We start from the raw sequence: 14,723 nt of genomic DNA, 5'->3' as shown, positions 1-14,723 counted from the left end.
GACAATGGAGTGGGGGGGTTTAATGAGTCGCGTGACTTTTATACGTTGATAGCTTGATGCACTGGCATTATAAGACCCAAAGGAGCAGGGTAATAATACAACCTATTGGCAAGTTGTGTATCAAGATTTCTGGTTAGCATTGGCTGTTATAAATGCACCTGCATATCGTCGTTGTCGGGTGAAAACCTTGTATGTCCAAGACCGTTCGTTTTGTATTCATCATTTTAAAAATGAACTAAACTAGTGAAAATAGCAGATCTACAAGCACACAACGAGGCGTTGTGTGCTTGTAGATCGGCTGTTTTCACTACTTTTGTGTGACAGTCTTGTATGACGAAGCAGGGCTTTACTTGGTGAAAAAACGTACAAACGTGAAACTTGGAGATACAAGGTTTCTGCCCGACAGCGACGATATGTATGTGCACTATACGCATTTTTACCAGGATGGGGGACACTATTTTTGTGCTTTATTGCACTTCTTTCAACAGATCAGAATATGATAAATGTCTATGTAAGCACTCAAAACAACAAGTATTTGGTATGGGTTTAGTTTAGTGAATGATGAAAATTGAGACTTTTTAATGTTTTACAGATAATTGTCGGAACAGCTTGAACCTGGGATAATTTCAGACAAAGAGGGATGTCTGGTCAAAGTACGTAAATATACTGTATGTTAGGAAATATATTTTCATTCAAACTGCAACATGCCTATCAATCCAAACCACTCAATCACTCTACAGCCAGTCCACAATACTTGTAACAAAAAACTCAATAACTTCGACAGTAACTATTACAATCACACATTTGCTGGTCTTTAGCAGTGATTATAAAACCTTCCCGAGGGAAATGTGAAGCTCTATGGGCCAAAGATTAGAATGAGACGAGGCAACGTCTTCTGCTTGACTGACAACCGAACAAAGGCAAGGAGAACTGGGTGATTTGTCAATGGGTAAAAATCAACACAAAGAGCTATTGATTGGTAGCTGAGAAAGGAGCAGAGGACAATGAGTGTGGTGCTGGAATCCAGCCACAGGGATCAATACCAGGGTTCTGCATGACGGAGCCATCCTACTCCATGTTTATACAGTCAGACAGAGTAAAGAGCAGCTACTATGCAGCGGGCTGGCCCTGTCAGTCAGTGCTGGGTAACACTGCAGGGGGTGGCCAGTCCCACGCACGCACGTACGCACGCCACGCACGCAAACTCTCTCTCTCTCTGTCACATTCATGAAAGTACATGCGCACAGAATTTCACTGTTTTCTAAATATTGACCTGAATAATGTTGAAAATGAATTCTATTTTGTTTTATTGTACTCTGTATGACGATTTCAGGGTTCCTTTATTTGCAAATGCAAAAACAAAAAGCTGAACTATTCTGGGAAGATGATGGCCAGACATTGGAGTGGTCGTTTAAGTCTTTAAGACGGCACATTTTGAGCCTGGAGTTGAATTGGTTCTATGTGAGGTAACAGGCCGAATGTTGTATTTTAAGTTGTATTTATGAAATCTGTCATGTATGAATCTAATTTTAAGTTGGTTATTTGTTTGATCATCGTTTGTGAATTGTCATGTCAGTTCATTGGCTATGTTAAATGAAATGTAAAAGTGTCCTGTAAGTCCATATGGGCTGGGCTTCCTTGGAAGCATGACACTTTAATAAAGAAAAATCAATCACTATGTACAGTATATGCCAGCATAAGCAGGCACATGGGGTGTGAGTCTAAATCCATGATGTTGACTTATTTTACCTCATTATAACAGGAGATGGAAAGATAAGCTACTAAATACTCAAATTCACAAAACACACATATATGTATAAAAATGTATCACATATGTATAAACTTATAAGCATAAATGTTGCACACACACACACACACACACACACACACATGCACGCACGCACGCACACACGCACACATGCACGTGCACGTGCACACACACACACACACACACACGCACGCACGCACGCACGCACGCGCAAATGTAACCTCTTATCACACAGGTGTTCCTAATCTTTCCAGTGGGTGGTGATATAGATATCTATTGAACCCTCAGGTATCACTTCCCATTGAGCGTGAGGGTACAAGAATATTCCACTCTTCTGGCCATCCATCTTGCTACGTGACAGGACATGTCCATCCCAAGACGTATGGGTCTCTAGTGTCGCTGTACCTCCAGTTACAGTTACACATGTACCTACAGTATATCACAGACCAACCAGGAGGAATCTGAACGTCCTCAGCAGTGTTCTGAATTAGATGTGTTGTGTTGACACTGAGTCAGTTAGCAACAGCAGCAAGCTGATAACACACAGCACCGTTTCTGAGAACATATGAGAACATATATCCTTCTGAGAAAGAATGAACGCACATCATAAGGGGGAGAGAAGGAGAAAAAGAAGCAGACACGGGAGTGACAGAGAGTAACATAATATGAGAGACAGACGAGAGAGAGAGAGATTGAGAGAGAGAGAGAGAGAGAGAGAGAGAGAGAGAGAGAGAGAGAGAGAGAGAGAGAGAGAGAGGGAGACAGGGAGATCCTTTTATGAATGGTTTAAGTCTGAGAATAACACGCCAGACACTGCCCCTGTGTCTGTGTGTCTCTGTGTGTGTGTGTCTGGGTGTGCACGGGGATGTTTGCCTGCTCTAATCTTATCAGGGCTCCATGTATTCATCATGGGGCCCCTTGTCTCTTCAGCTCTGGAGAGCAGAGCATGGCTGAGGAGAGATGAGTGGTGATGTTGAAGGGGGCGATCCATCCGTCCAGAGGTAATCACCTCCAGACAGGGAGATATGAGTAGGGCCACATGGGGCTTGTTGAGACACTGTTTACTCTGGAGAAACCCCGTTGTGAGGGCATCACTGAAAAAGCTGTTTGTTATATCAGGGGAGATAAGGATGTGACACAGGCCTGACTGATAGGTCCGGGGATGTTTTTTTTTCTTTTCTTTTCTTTTCTTTTATTACCAATGATAATTTTTTTCAAAATGTGATATTGTTGTTATGATTAACTGTTTTGTTGTTCTTTGTGATGTTTTTTTAAGATAATAAACCACCACAGTGTTTTCTATAATTCTTTGTATTACAATTGCTACAATGTTTCAAATGAATATATATTTAATATTTAATATCATACTGTCACAATAATATCTAATATTATATATTGATCAAAGCATTTAAAACATAGCAGCTCTACTAGTTCATGTGTCTTTTTCCGCTATTTTCAAAGATATAAAATAAGGCTTAATTATTCAAACTAAAAAAATCGGGATATCAATATGCCCAGCCCTTGTTTATATTTATAAATAACTAATGCAGTGTATCATGTTTTTCTGTAGAAAAATAGTTATCTTCATCAACAGCAAAATATTAATTAGGCATCAGATTAACGGAAATAAAGCCTTCACATCACAGTGGCATACACAGTACAGACCATAAATACACAGGACCACAATGGAAACAAGGCCTCAGGGCTTTTTGTGTTATCCTTTTAGCATTATTGTCTTTACTTTTTGCAAACTGTTAATAAAGTATTACATCCAGAAGATTGATGAAGTTGTTTGCTTTTCAAATCATGCTTAAGGTCTTTCTTGTTGCATTGTGACCCATAGTGATACAAATTAGAAAATGACATGTAAGTTAAAGTATATATATTTTTTCTTTCTTTCTTTCTTTTTTCAGAAAATGTGTGACTAATGTCTTTAGGAAGTTGGACATCAAAGAACCCTTTTGGCGGTATGTGTGCGTGTGTAAGCTATATTTGTATATGAATATGCCCACAAGATTGCATGTGTGCGTGCCCTGCCGTGCCGTGCATGTGCGTGACCTGTGTACCCAGCTGCATTAGAACTAGAAGATCTCTGTGGCCATTCTCTCTCAGTGCATTTGTTTGGAGTGAGCCCTTCCACGTTATTGACACTTGTCTCCCCTGCCTCTTGCATGAGAATCTAGGCAATAAAACCATGAGTGGAGTGCACACAGACTGTTCAACAGTTAACATAAGGAGAAAGGACAAGAGCAAAGAGGAGGAGTGTTTACCTTCCCATGGCATGAAAAGAGGAGGGGAAGGAAAGACAGAAAGAAATTGTGGAAAAAAGGACAAGGGCTGATTTCATGACTGCTGCTGCTCCCGAATCCACATCCAATGTATTCTCTCAAATACACATCACTCATGCTGCCATACACTGCAAAAGCATCACATGAGGATTCTCTCACATAATATATTCTCTCAAACACACACCACCCAGGGGTGCCTGCTGGCTCAGCCATGTCGTCTTGTCCTTGTATATTCTAAATGGTTACTTTTTAGGAAGTGGAAAAATAACCTGTGTGTACCAAATAGATCCAAAGTAGCTCTTGTTAATACTTTTCATCAGTTAAATGTTTATAAAACCCACAGACAGATTGAACTACTTTTCAACCTGGTGTCCCTATCTTGGGTATGTCATTGGGTGAATATTTAAAAAATTAGTAAAATATATATATATTAGGGCTGGGATGCGATGACATTTTTTAATCTAATTAATTACAGGCTCTGTGATTAATTAATCACAATTAATCGCATTTTAATCGCACATTGATATTTGACCTGAGAAGCATTTTTTTTCAAGTAAAACACATTTTGTTGTACGAGGGAATCAACAAGTGAGTTTGTTAAATCTAAATTTTCGCATCCACTGGGCCAAGCAAAGCGCCCTGATCGGCTACTTCTCCCTTTGCGTTTCTTGTCTCTTCTTGATTCGTGCATCGCTATGATCGGTATGCCCGAAACTGAAGGTTCTGTGGTGCAAAAACTAAGTGTGATTAAAATGCGTTAATTTTTTCAGTTAAAGTCCCAGCCCTAATACATATATTTTTTTATCTTTCAAAAATAGCGGCACTGTGATGCATTGCGAGCTTGTAGATCAGCTATTTTCACAACTTTTGCAAGACGTTGCCACACGGCAAAGAACAAAACAGGGTATTCATTTATTTTAAAAAACGTAAATAGATGATATAGGAAGGTACAGCGACGATATTTTCTCTCAAACACACGTCGGCGGCCGGCAGCAACTGCCAGGCCTTTATAATGCAAAACCATTATGGGGGAAACTGCACGTTAAAGGAAGGAAGAAACCCACGTTGATCTTTTGACATGGCAGGGGAAGGAAGAGACGCACATCTTTAACGGCGGTGGCATCTCTTCAAACGCTGCTCACATCTGCTTAAAGAATCTGCTTCAGGAACCCTATGTACCTCTATCCTTAAATACCCCCCAGTGTCTGTGTATACGCACGCATGCGACATGCGTGTGTGTGTGTCTGTGTGTGCGTGTGTAGGGGGGGGGGGGGGGGGGGGGGTTCTGCGCATGCGGGCGTGTGTCTATTGTGTGTATGAGAAAGAGATAGGACAGCCACACATGCACTTACATGCATAAAAAGTGTGTGTGTGTGTGTGTGTGTGTGTGTGTGTGTGTGTGTGTGTGTGTGTGTGTGTGTGTGTGTGCGCGCACGCGCACGTGCGTGTGTGCATGCGTGTGTGTGAGGTGTGAGCAGACACCAGGACATCCTGCTTAGGGGACAATAAGCGCCTCTCATGCGCCAGCAGTGTGATAAATTGATAATGCCCTTACAACAGTGCCGCTGTCACCACCTAGCTAAGCCTGGCTCTGGAGGACACCACGGGTCTCCACATAAGCAGCCAGGAAAGATGACTTGTCATCGCCTCCCAGAACAGAATACGCTTTTGTCATATATCACACTTCTTTGCTAGTTAAATAAATATATACGGCAGGGCTTTCCAGGTGATATTGATGCAAAAAAAGTGGAAAGTGGAGAAGATTTGCCAACTCTTGACTAAACCTGCCTCTTTCATACAATGTATCTTAATGCATTATTCTTTTTAATGAGTAGATTCTTTTCTTTTTTTGTGACCCTCTTCATTTAAAAAACATGGCATTCCTATAAGGGTTGATTCATAGTTTCTGCAACTTAACATGCCTGAGTTCCACTGAAATATCCTGAGTATGAATGTAACTCTGTGAGCCGCGTAAGGGTCCAAGTAAACACTCAGGATTGAAACTCAAGGTTGTGCAGAGCACAGTCATGCTGTCTGCCAGCTCGGTTGTTTACGCTCGCCATACGCAGTAAACTTCTGAGTGTTAATTAAACTATCCAAGTAAAAGTTTACCTGTAGTAAGAGTCATTTAAATTAACATCAGTATTATGTTGTGTACTTGTATGCACGTTGATGCACTCAAAACTCCTTTAGTCGGGCAGAGGAATAATAAACAACAACAAACAGTAATGTGCACATGCGTGTGTACACAGACACTGGCTAGGGCGTGTGTTCCATTTGAACACTCATCTGAGTTGAATTACTGTAACACTAAGGGTTTTGCTGTGCTGACACGCACCACCCGCAATGCGCTCAGTCACTGAAGCTTCAATTACACAATGGTTGTGTCCCATTCAGTCTATTGATACTGTCTGACCAACAATTACCCCATTGAGAGGTGATCAGATGTATCTCCATGATCAATAGGCGAAAGGAGATATAGTCACTTTCTCAAAATTACACCCACCTACATATACTGCACGTGCATTGTGTACCTGGGTCACCAACTCAAACATGCGAGCTCTAGTTTTACTGACACACATGCACAAAGTGACACAAGCACAAAAGACAGTAGCATCTTGAAAAGAAGTGCATTAGTCAGAACACTGTGCACGTTGTTCTCAGGTGTCAGATTTGGGACATGTCTGTGCATGTGGCGAGACATTGGCTGAGTCACACACACACGCACACGCACACGCACACGCACACACACACACACACACACACACACACACACACACACACACACACACGCACACAAAGGCACTGCTGACTGGCCGACACTTAGTTTGACAAACTGATGTCATGAACTCAGTACATCTATGCTGACATGACACTGGTCATGCTGTATTTTGATATTTCAAAATGAGAGAAAAAATGATTTTATCCTGTATCTGACTCACAGTTTCCCCGACAACAAAACACTTCCTCTGATCCAGACTTGACATCCCTAAATTGTGCTGTCGGCTGTTTAACTCGTGCCTCAATCACAGGGCCATAAAATTACATCGGAAAGATCCTATCCTTAAGCTGTTTCTCTTTCACGGCTCCCAACATTAAGGCACCATTAGCTAAGTATTTACCTTTGAGAGGCGCCGCTGAACTCTGAACCCAAGCTAAAATAGAACAACAGCTGTCCTGCCTGACAGGAGAACGAGATGGATCCCCTCGATAGATAAATACATAAATATAATGTGACCAGATTTAATGGCAAGGCTCCTTCAAGGCCACCTAGGAGCCAGAGAGGAGTATAAATACTTGGCAGGACCTCTAGCCCCTGTCAAGAGGGCCCTTTACTTTCTCCGCTGGAATCTGCACCACTTGCAAAAGACCTCTAAGCCACAGGCCCCGCGACTTGAAACCAGAGAAGCTGCTGAAAAGCCAAACCTGGCCTCAGAAATACGTCCTGCAGACAAGCGACGGGGATCAGCAGGGGGCCCACACGGCACCCGGGCCCTGTGATATCTGATCAGCGCTGGCGCATCCCTACGTGTCTGCCCACCCCGCCTTACCTCCTCCTCTGACTACTCACACACACACACACACGCCTAATGCCTCGCACACCGCTCCCGGGGATAAGTGGTCTCTCGCTCTAAATACCAAGATGGGAAGGGAGCTTGTAGAGAGGGGTTGAGAGAGAGATGGGGGGTGCGTAGGCAGAAGATGGGTAAGACATGTTCAAGAGTGTCTGTTAATGCAACACATTATGTGTTGGTTAATAAGGTGTCAAGGAGCAAAATGTGAAGTGATGTTGGAGAATGAGCGCGCCGCTATTCATCATGTGTCCAACTCGTCCTGTGTCCATTCAGTGCTGTTCTTTATGTCAGAGGCCCGGTGCTTGTGTGGTAGCTTGAACATAGCCCCTATTGTCCTCTCTGACTGCTAGACCACAGTCTTTATAAGAACGGAATCCTGCTTTTCTATTCAAAGTAAGGATATTTCAACAACGGGTCATGTACGTTTTGAGGAAACCTTTTCTTGAGTTTCGACACATCAGTCTTCCGTATCTCTACCCTTCTTTGCCTGCCTGTCTCCTAATCTTTATCTGTCTCACACCTCACCCTCTCTTCTTCTCAAGGAAACAGGTGCAAAGAGGAGTGTCCAGAAACATACACTCTCCCTCCTCCTCCTCGCTCCACTCCCACCTTTCCCTCACCAGACTCAGTGGCCAAAGCATGCAGAGTATTTCCTCCTGTCCTCATATGTGCAACGTCTTCAGATTGAGGCGCAAATATAGCCAGACGTCCAAGTGAAAGTCATTGCGGTGGAGCTCAGGGAACAATTCAGCTGCCTTTCTTCTGAGTGGGCCCACAACTCTCTCCCTCTCTCCAAGGAGAAGAACAACTCTCTCTCTCTCTCTCTCTCTCTCTCTCTCCAAGGAGAAGAACAACTCTCTCTCTCTCTCTCTCTCTCCCTCTCTCCAAGGAGAAGAACAACTCTCTCTCTCTCTCTCTCTCTCCAAGGAGAAGAACAACTCTCTCTCTCTCTCTCTCTCTCTCTCTCTCTCTCTCTCTCTCTCTCTCTCTCTCCAAGGAGAAGGCGCCTCATGCATGAGGTGTTTTGCTTTGAGCATTCTTCATAATTGTGTCCTCCTTGTGGTTAAACGAGATACTACAGGATGAAGCCTACATGAACTTATCTTATTAGCCTATCCAACCTCCATTTCAAGGAACTCTCTCTCTCTCTGTGTGTGTGTGTGTGTGTGTGTGTGTGTGTGTGTGTGTGTGTGTGTGTGTGTGTGTGTGTGTGTGTGTGTGTGTGTGTGTGTGTGTGATTTAATACCTGTAAAATGTTGAACCATCCTCATAGTAGGCCTATAATAAACAAATATAAAATTAGGTTACTTAAAAGTCCACAAGAAAATCATAAAAATATGGTGGCTGCTATATAAATATAGTACAAATAGTTAATAAATATTCAATCAACCATATAACACCACATCTGATCTGTGGCTTTACTGGAGAGGCTGAGAACAGTCAAAGGCCATTCTCAAAATACACTAGTTAGTTGAGAACTTTCAAATGTGGCACTGGCACACTAAACATCATAATATGCCTACATGCATTTGTTCGTCATGTTATGTTTAATTTGAAATAAATACATAAAGAAAGAAAGAAAGAAAGAAAGAAAGAAAGAAAGAAAGAAAGAAAGAAAGAGAAAGAAAGAAAGAAAGAAAGAAAGAAAGAAGGCTAGGCTGTAAAGTTGCATGTTTCCCAAAGATTTGTAGGCTATTTTGTTTAAAATCCAAACTAGACCAGTCATGAAATTCCCTCCTTTTTCACCTTCCTTTGCATCACATGTCAAAACAAGATAGCAGAGTCAGACCATCTCTTCAGTAACAATTGCATATCAATAGACCAGAAGTGAATGGCCTGACTTTGCCCAGTTAACAAGGCGTCGTCTCTATTATAATGCAATAGTGGCAGGCAGTAAGGGGTCTAGATTAAGAATTGATAAAATATGGCGGAATCTTTTTTGCGCGCTTTTCTCCCATTGAGTCGCTAATGAGAAGAACACTTTGCCAGTTTCAGGGACGACCCCGACCTCCGTCAATGGAGCTTCTCCCAAGGGACGTCGCACTACTCCCCAAGGGACAGTCAACACTAGGGGAATTCTATTCATCGCCAAAAAGACACTCCCGCCTGTTTCATAATTTCATTGACTAGGAAGGCACATTATGACCAAGGCTATATGAGTTAAATCTATCCACAACTGGCTGGAGCCTAGGCAGCCTAAAGCTTATGTGGCTTTTTCTGTTCCATTAATGTCAGCAATAAATCATGGAATGCATTTACCGTGCGCTGAACAACCAGTGGTTCCCAAACTTTTTTTTAGATCATGACCCAAAAAGAAACGTTTAGGAAAACTACAAGCTCACGAGTCACAACGTCTCGCTTCGCGCAGCGTTGTGAGCTTGTAGATTTTTACTACTTCTTAAACATTTGTTTTCTAATTTGTGGAATTTATTTGCCTACATTTAATTAAAAACAAAATGTAGGAAACAAAAACATAAAGGGACCCCATATTAAAAAATGTGTCCGCGACCCACAAATGGATCTCGACCCAGAGTTTGGGAAACTTGTCATATAGGCCACTACTCCGCCTGCCGATGTAGATTTTGCCACATAAAAATAGGACGGCCTCAGTAAACTTCCCCTGGGGCGCGCGGGTGGGAGTGTGCTGCTGGAGCTCTGTCCAGCTTCCCTCATGTTTACACCAGAGCAGGCTCACTTCTTGGCGGCGGAGCGTGTGCGCCTCCTCACCTCCGGAGAATGGCTGCGCGGCCCAATGCACGACCCGGCCTGCCAGCGGGGATTTACTGATTGGCCCCGTGCCCGACCGCAAGCAGACTAGTTCGCTCGGTTCTCACGACCTCAGTTCCACAAAGGCATCTCTGAACTATTAACTCAGACACGCAGGCAGTAGGAACAGCCGCAGAGCCCACACATTGCCAACTAGTGTTTCAGTATGCCTCTGTGCAGAAGGCAACCTCTTTATAAACCACTTGCAGGGAGTTTCAGAATGCCATTTACTGGGTGTCATCTTCAGGGCACCAACAGTCGGCGTGGAGAAAGTGAGACAGCAACCACGCACTTTGATTAGCATCAAAGTTCAACATGCAAGGAAGTTGCTCACTCGGGGAGATACATATGAATGAGTTTAATGTCAGCAATAAATGCAATGCATATAATTAGCCAATACGTGACTTGCAATGTTTAATTTTAATTTGCCAAATAAGTTATCGTCTATTGCCGCGCGCGCGCCCACACACACACACACACACACACACACACACACACACACACACACACACACACACACACACTGTGAATCTTCACTAGAGAAACATGTAAGGTTCATATTGCTCACTTTTAACCAGTGCCAGCCAGCCATGCGCGCTCACACCATGCTAGAGGAGTCAAATGGTGAAGGATTTGACCGGCGGTCACCGGGGTGTAACCTAATCCCAAGTAAAGGGGCCCACATGGCTGCAAGTGGCTGACACACGGCTAGCGCCACGCCGCCCGACACAGCAACACGTCCCCCGGTTCCGGACCCCACTCACTGGGGGGAGATAGGTTTACATGCTGGGATAACCGATAGGCTGGTCGGTACACGGAGAGAGAGAGAGAGAGAGAGAGAGAGAGAGAGAGAGAGAGAGAGATAGTTAATGTGTGTGTGTGTGTGTGTGTGTGTGTGTGTGTGTGTGTGTGTGTGTGTGTGTGAGAGAGAGAGAGAGAGAGAGAGAGAGAGAGAGAGAGAGAAAGAGTGAGAAAGAGTGAGAGACAGAGATATGGGGGGGGGGGGGGGTAATAGGATTTAGGGTTTTAGAAAATGTAAAGTCTGGACAAAGTTTCACATTCACAGCAGTGCGCTTGAGATGCTTTGATCCATTCTCTGGCAGGTTTAATACAGTAGGCTACAAGTACAAACCTTCCCCAAGTTCCCTCGTTTTCACACTATTGAGAGGTGGGTATATCTGAACAATGATACACAAAAGGCAGCGAGGATCCTTCCATATTCTCCTTTCACAGAGGCAATCTGTTAGTGACATTAACCCCAGAGCGCATTTCCCAGACTCATGAATAGGGTTTAAGAGACTTCTCGAAGCTCCCGCTGCATACAGGATGAGACCCTTTCAAGCACATTTAATTACCTTTATAGCAATAGAAAAATAACCCCCTTTATTACCTCAATTATCCTGTCATAGCAAGCTAAATCTAAGGAACCCCGCCAAAAGGGAAATAAAAGTGGGTTCTAACTTTTAAGTCGTGTAAAATAACATGACTTATAGGTCTACTTTATCTGAGGCATATTTCGTTTTGAGTTTGACTAAAATAAAGTTCGGATGAATAGATCTAAAACAGGGGCGTCAATTGGGTATGCAGCTGCCATACCCTGGGTCCATGGGGGGAAGATAAAAGTTAGTTCTGAATATGAATCCATGAATGTCTCTTTATCTGTGCGGGTCATTATGTTGCTAAATTACAGTAAAATAACTACAAATGCAAAATTTAACAAAATGGTCACTCAGCGTAGGCTATTATAATTATATTTAAGGTATATAGAATTATATATTATATGTACTTCTTCTTAAAATAAATATATCATGCCTGTTGCTAAGGTAGGGCAACCAGTCATGTTGCCATACCTTAGCTTTTTCTGAACTGACGCCACTGGATCTAAAACATGCCAATCGGTTTAAATTATGATTTTACGCACGAAATGTAACTTTTACGCGCGGGAAATGTGCCACCCCAACACACTCACATAGCTACAAAAAAAATCAACTTAACAAAAATGCAATGCTGATGACTTGGATAATGGAATGACATAAACACGAGGTAGTCAAGAGTAACTTTGTGTGAGATCTGATTTATTACAACATATAGGTCATAGCCTATATAAAGTCTCCTTTCTCACCATAAAACATCAAATATAAAACAGCTTTGGTATAACAATCAATAAACAACTTTGTACAAAACTAAACCTTTTGATAAAAAGTACTTCATAGCAAACATTTCCTATAAATCTTCTGTTGCATGTAGGCCTGCAGCAATTTATAACCGACATCCAAATTTTGGAATTGGTCAATAAAATGATAAAAACCGTTTTGCCCAATGTCCAACAAAAGTTAACATGTGCTCCATAAAACGGAACAATTAATGTAAATCAATGAAAACCGGTTTCACTTGTAATAGTCTCTTGTCCTTGAACGGAGTGGACTGGAGGGGCTACCAGGGCCGCCACACAGGCTCGCTCTCCGACCCAGTGCTGACCCCGACCGGACTGACCGCCTGGGAGGCGCCCGCAAAAGAGGTCATGCCGTGGACTGGAGACGTCGCGGTCGGAGCCAAGCTGCCGTGCATGGGACTAGCGTTGACGGCCACAGGTACACCTGCGTTCGCGTAGAGGGGTATGACGGGGGCCGTGGCCGAGGCGAAGGCCGGGTTGGGAATCAAAAAGGCGAACTGTCCGTCTGTCGCGGGGACCAGCTGGAAACCCCCGAAGAGCTTGGGGGACATGGCCTCCGAGCACGGGCTGAGCTTGGAGCCCATGGAGGCGCCGTTGATGGGGAGCGTCGAGGGGAGCTGCACATGGAGAGGCTGCGAGAGGTGCGTCTGCTGAGAGGGGGCTTGCTGCGGGTAGTTCATGGCGATCATCTGGCCCATGCAGCTGGACAGGTGGTTGAGGAGCCTCGAGCGCACCTCGGCGTTCACCCCCTCGGAGGTGGACAAGAAGCGGGTCACCTCGTTCATGCATTCGTTGAACCCGGCCCTGTATTTGCTCAGGACGGTGGAGTCCGCTGATAGTGCTGCTGGAGAGATAACGAGAGGAAACGATTAGCCACACTGACTTCGAGGCTGTTTGCGGTAGCTTGTTAGACTTCGTGATCTAATGTCTATAACGTGATCGAATTAAACGCTGACATTGTAACTTACCAGTCATCTGGACGCGCTGCAAATTCCTCAAGTGCTTCACTGTCATCTCAAGAATATCGGCTTTCTCCAATTTCGAGTGTCTAGAACTCTGTGGAAGACAATAAAGCAAAAGATAAGCTTATGTTCATCACGCATTCAGTGCACAGGCTAAGTAGCCTAATGGAATAACAGGATCCAATTCTTTAATTGCGATTTACTTACATCTTTCTTAAGTGCGTCCAGGATGAGTGTCTTGAGTTGCCCAAGGCTTTCGTTTATTCTCGCTCTCCGACGTTTCTCCATAATAGGCTTGGATGACTGCAAAAAATAAACAATTCACCATGAATTTCCTGTCCACTTCTCATCACCAAACTGCATAAATATTTAATTCAATGTGACACGATGACCACAAGTTTGCATGCATAAAACACAGTAGGCCTACGAAATTGGTCACACAGGACATGAGATGACATTTTAATTAAAAAATAATTACCTTTCTATGCTCACTGGCATTTTTGGGTTTATCTGGTGTGTGAGATCCATTCGCAGGGGCACCAGCGATAGGCGATGCCGTCTGCTTTTCCATAGTGTCGGCTGGCATTATTGATCAAACCGCCTCCACGAAATCAAGAAGAGAAAAAAAAGTATATCCTTTTGGGAAATAAGCACCAAAAAAAGAAGCCTTTTCCAATTCCCTGCGGGGATCAATGCTTGGATCAAACCTCAGCGTGCGTGAAGAAACGTTGCGTTATATAGTCTGTGATAGCAGGGTGTCCCGCTTGCTTGCTTGGTGATGAGCTATATCGCTTGTTATCGCTGAACTGTCATCTGAGTACACGAGCGTGCGCGGGGGCCAGCGTGCGTCAGGCAAGGGAGAGGCTACTCTGATGCCGACACACGCCGGCGGTACTTATAGATGGTTCGCGTGCTCCCAGTTCGTGTGAAACCCTCTCTGCATTCTTTCCCACACTCGCCTCAGCCAATAGGCGCGCGGACTCACCCATTGGGCGCGGGGCGGACCGCTGATTGGACAACACCCCCGCGGGCTGTCAGTCACGCGCTGCTCAATCAGCCCTGGAGGGACAAACAACAAAGCGGCGGAGCGCAGCCGCGCTGGCTGTGAAGTGATAAGGGGGAATTGGGGGAATGCGCTGGCTGTTTGCTTCCAACTTCTTCATGCCCGTCAAGAATTTTATACTTTCTGCG

General features: G+C 44.0%; 1 protein-coding gene across 2 annotated transcripts; it reads right to left on the bottom strand.

The window, feature by feature from the left end:
• Positions 1–12,526: 12,526 nt before the first annotated feature.
• On the bottom strand, positions 12,527–14,337 carry her9 (hairy-related 9). 2 transcript variants are annotated; one of them, XM_080733343.1, is made up of 4 exons: positions 14,011–14,337; positions 13,740–13,835; positions 13,539–13,626; positions 12,527–13,414 (listed from the first exon to the last, which is right to left on the bottom strand). In XM_080733343.1, exons 1-4 carry the CDS (start codon positions 14,116–14,118, stop codon positions 12,831–12,833), a joined length of 876 nt encoding a protein of 291 aa, XP_080589469.1. In that variant the 5' UTR covers positions 14,119–14,337; the 3' UTR covers positions 12,527–12,830. The 2 variants fall into 2 exon arrangements, with proteins under 2 accessions (XP_080589469.1, XP_080589470.1); XM_080733344.1 differs by having other exon boundaries at positions 12,527–13,411.
• Between the last annotated feature and the right edge of the window lie 386 nt (positions 14,338–14,723).

The sequence above is a fragment of the Nannobrachium achirus genome (assembly GCF_963921795.1).
Source record: "Nannobrachium achirus genome assembly, chromosome: 9".
Taxonomy (NCBI): domain Eukaryota; kingdom Metazoa; phylum Chordata; class Actinopteri; order Myctophiformes; family Myctophidae; genus Nannobrachium; species Nannobrachium achirus.
This window is presented reverse-complemented; position numbering and strand designations above follow the sequence as displayed.

Bases quoted from the DNA above. Each gene is read 5' to 3' on its own strand.
- her9 (XM_080733343.1), bottom strand. From the start codon at position 14,118: ATGCCAGCCGACACTATGGAAAAGCAGACGGCATCGCCTATCGCTGGT. The intron at 13,627-13,739 runs GTAAGTAAATCG...TGTCTTCCACAG, and splicing joins TGGACGCACTTAAGAAAGAT to AGTTCTAGACACTCGAAATT. The intron at 13,415-13,538 runs GTAAGTTACAAT...TTATCTCTCCAG, and splicing joins GCAGCGCGTCCAGATGACTG to CAGCACTATCAGCGGACTCC.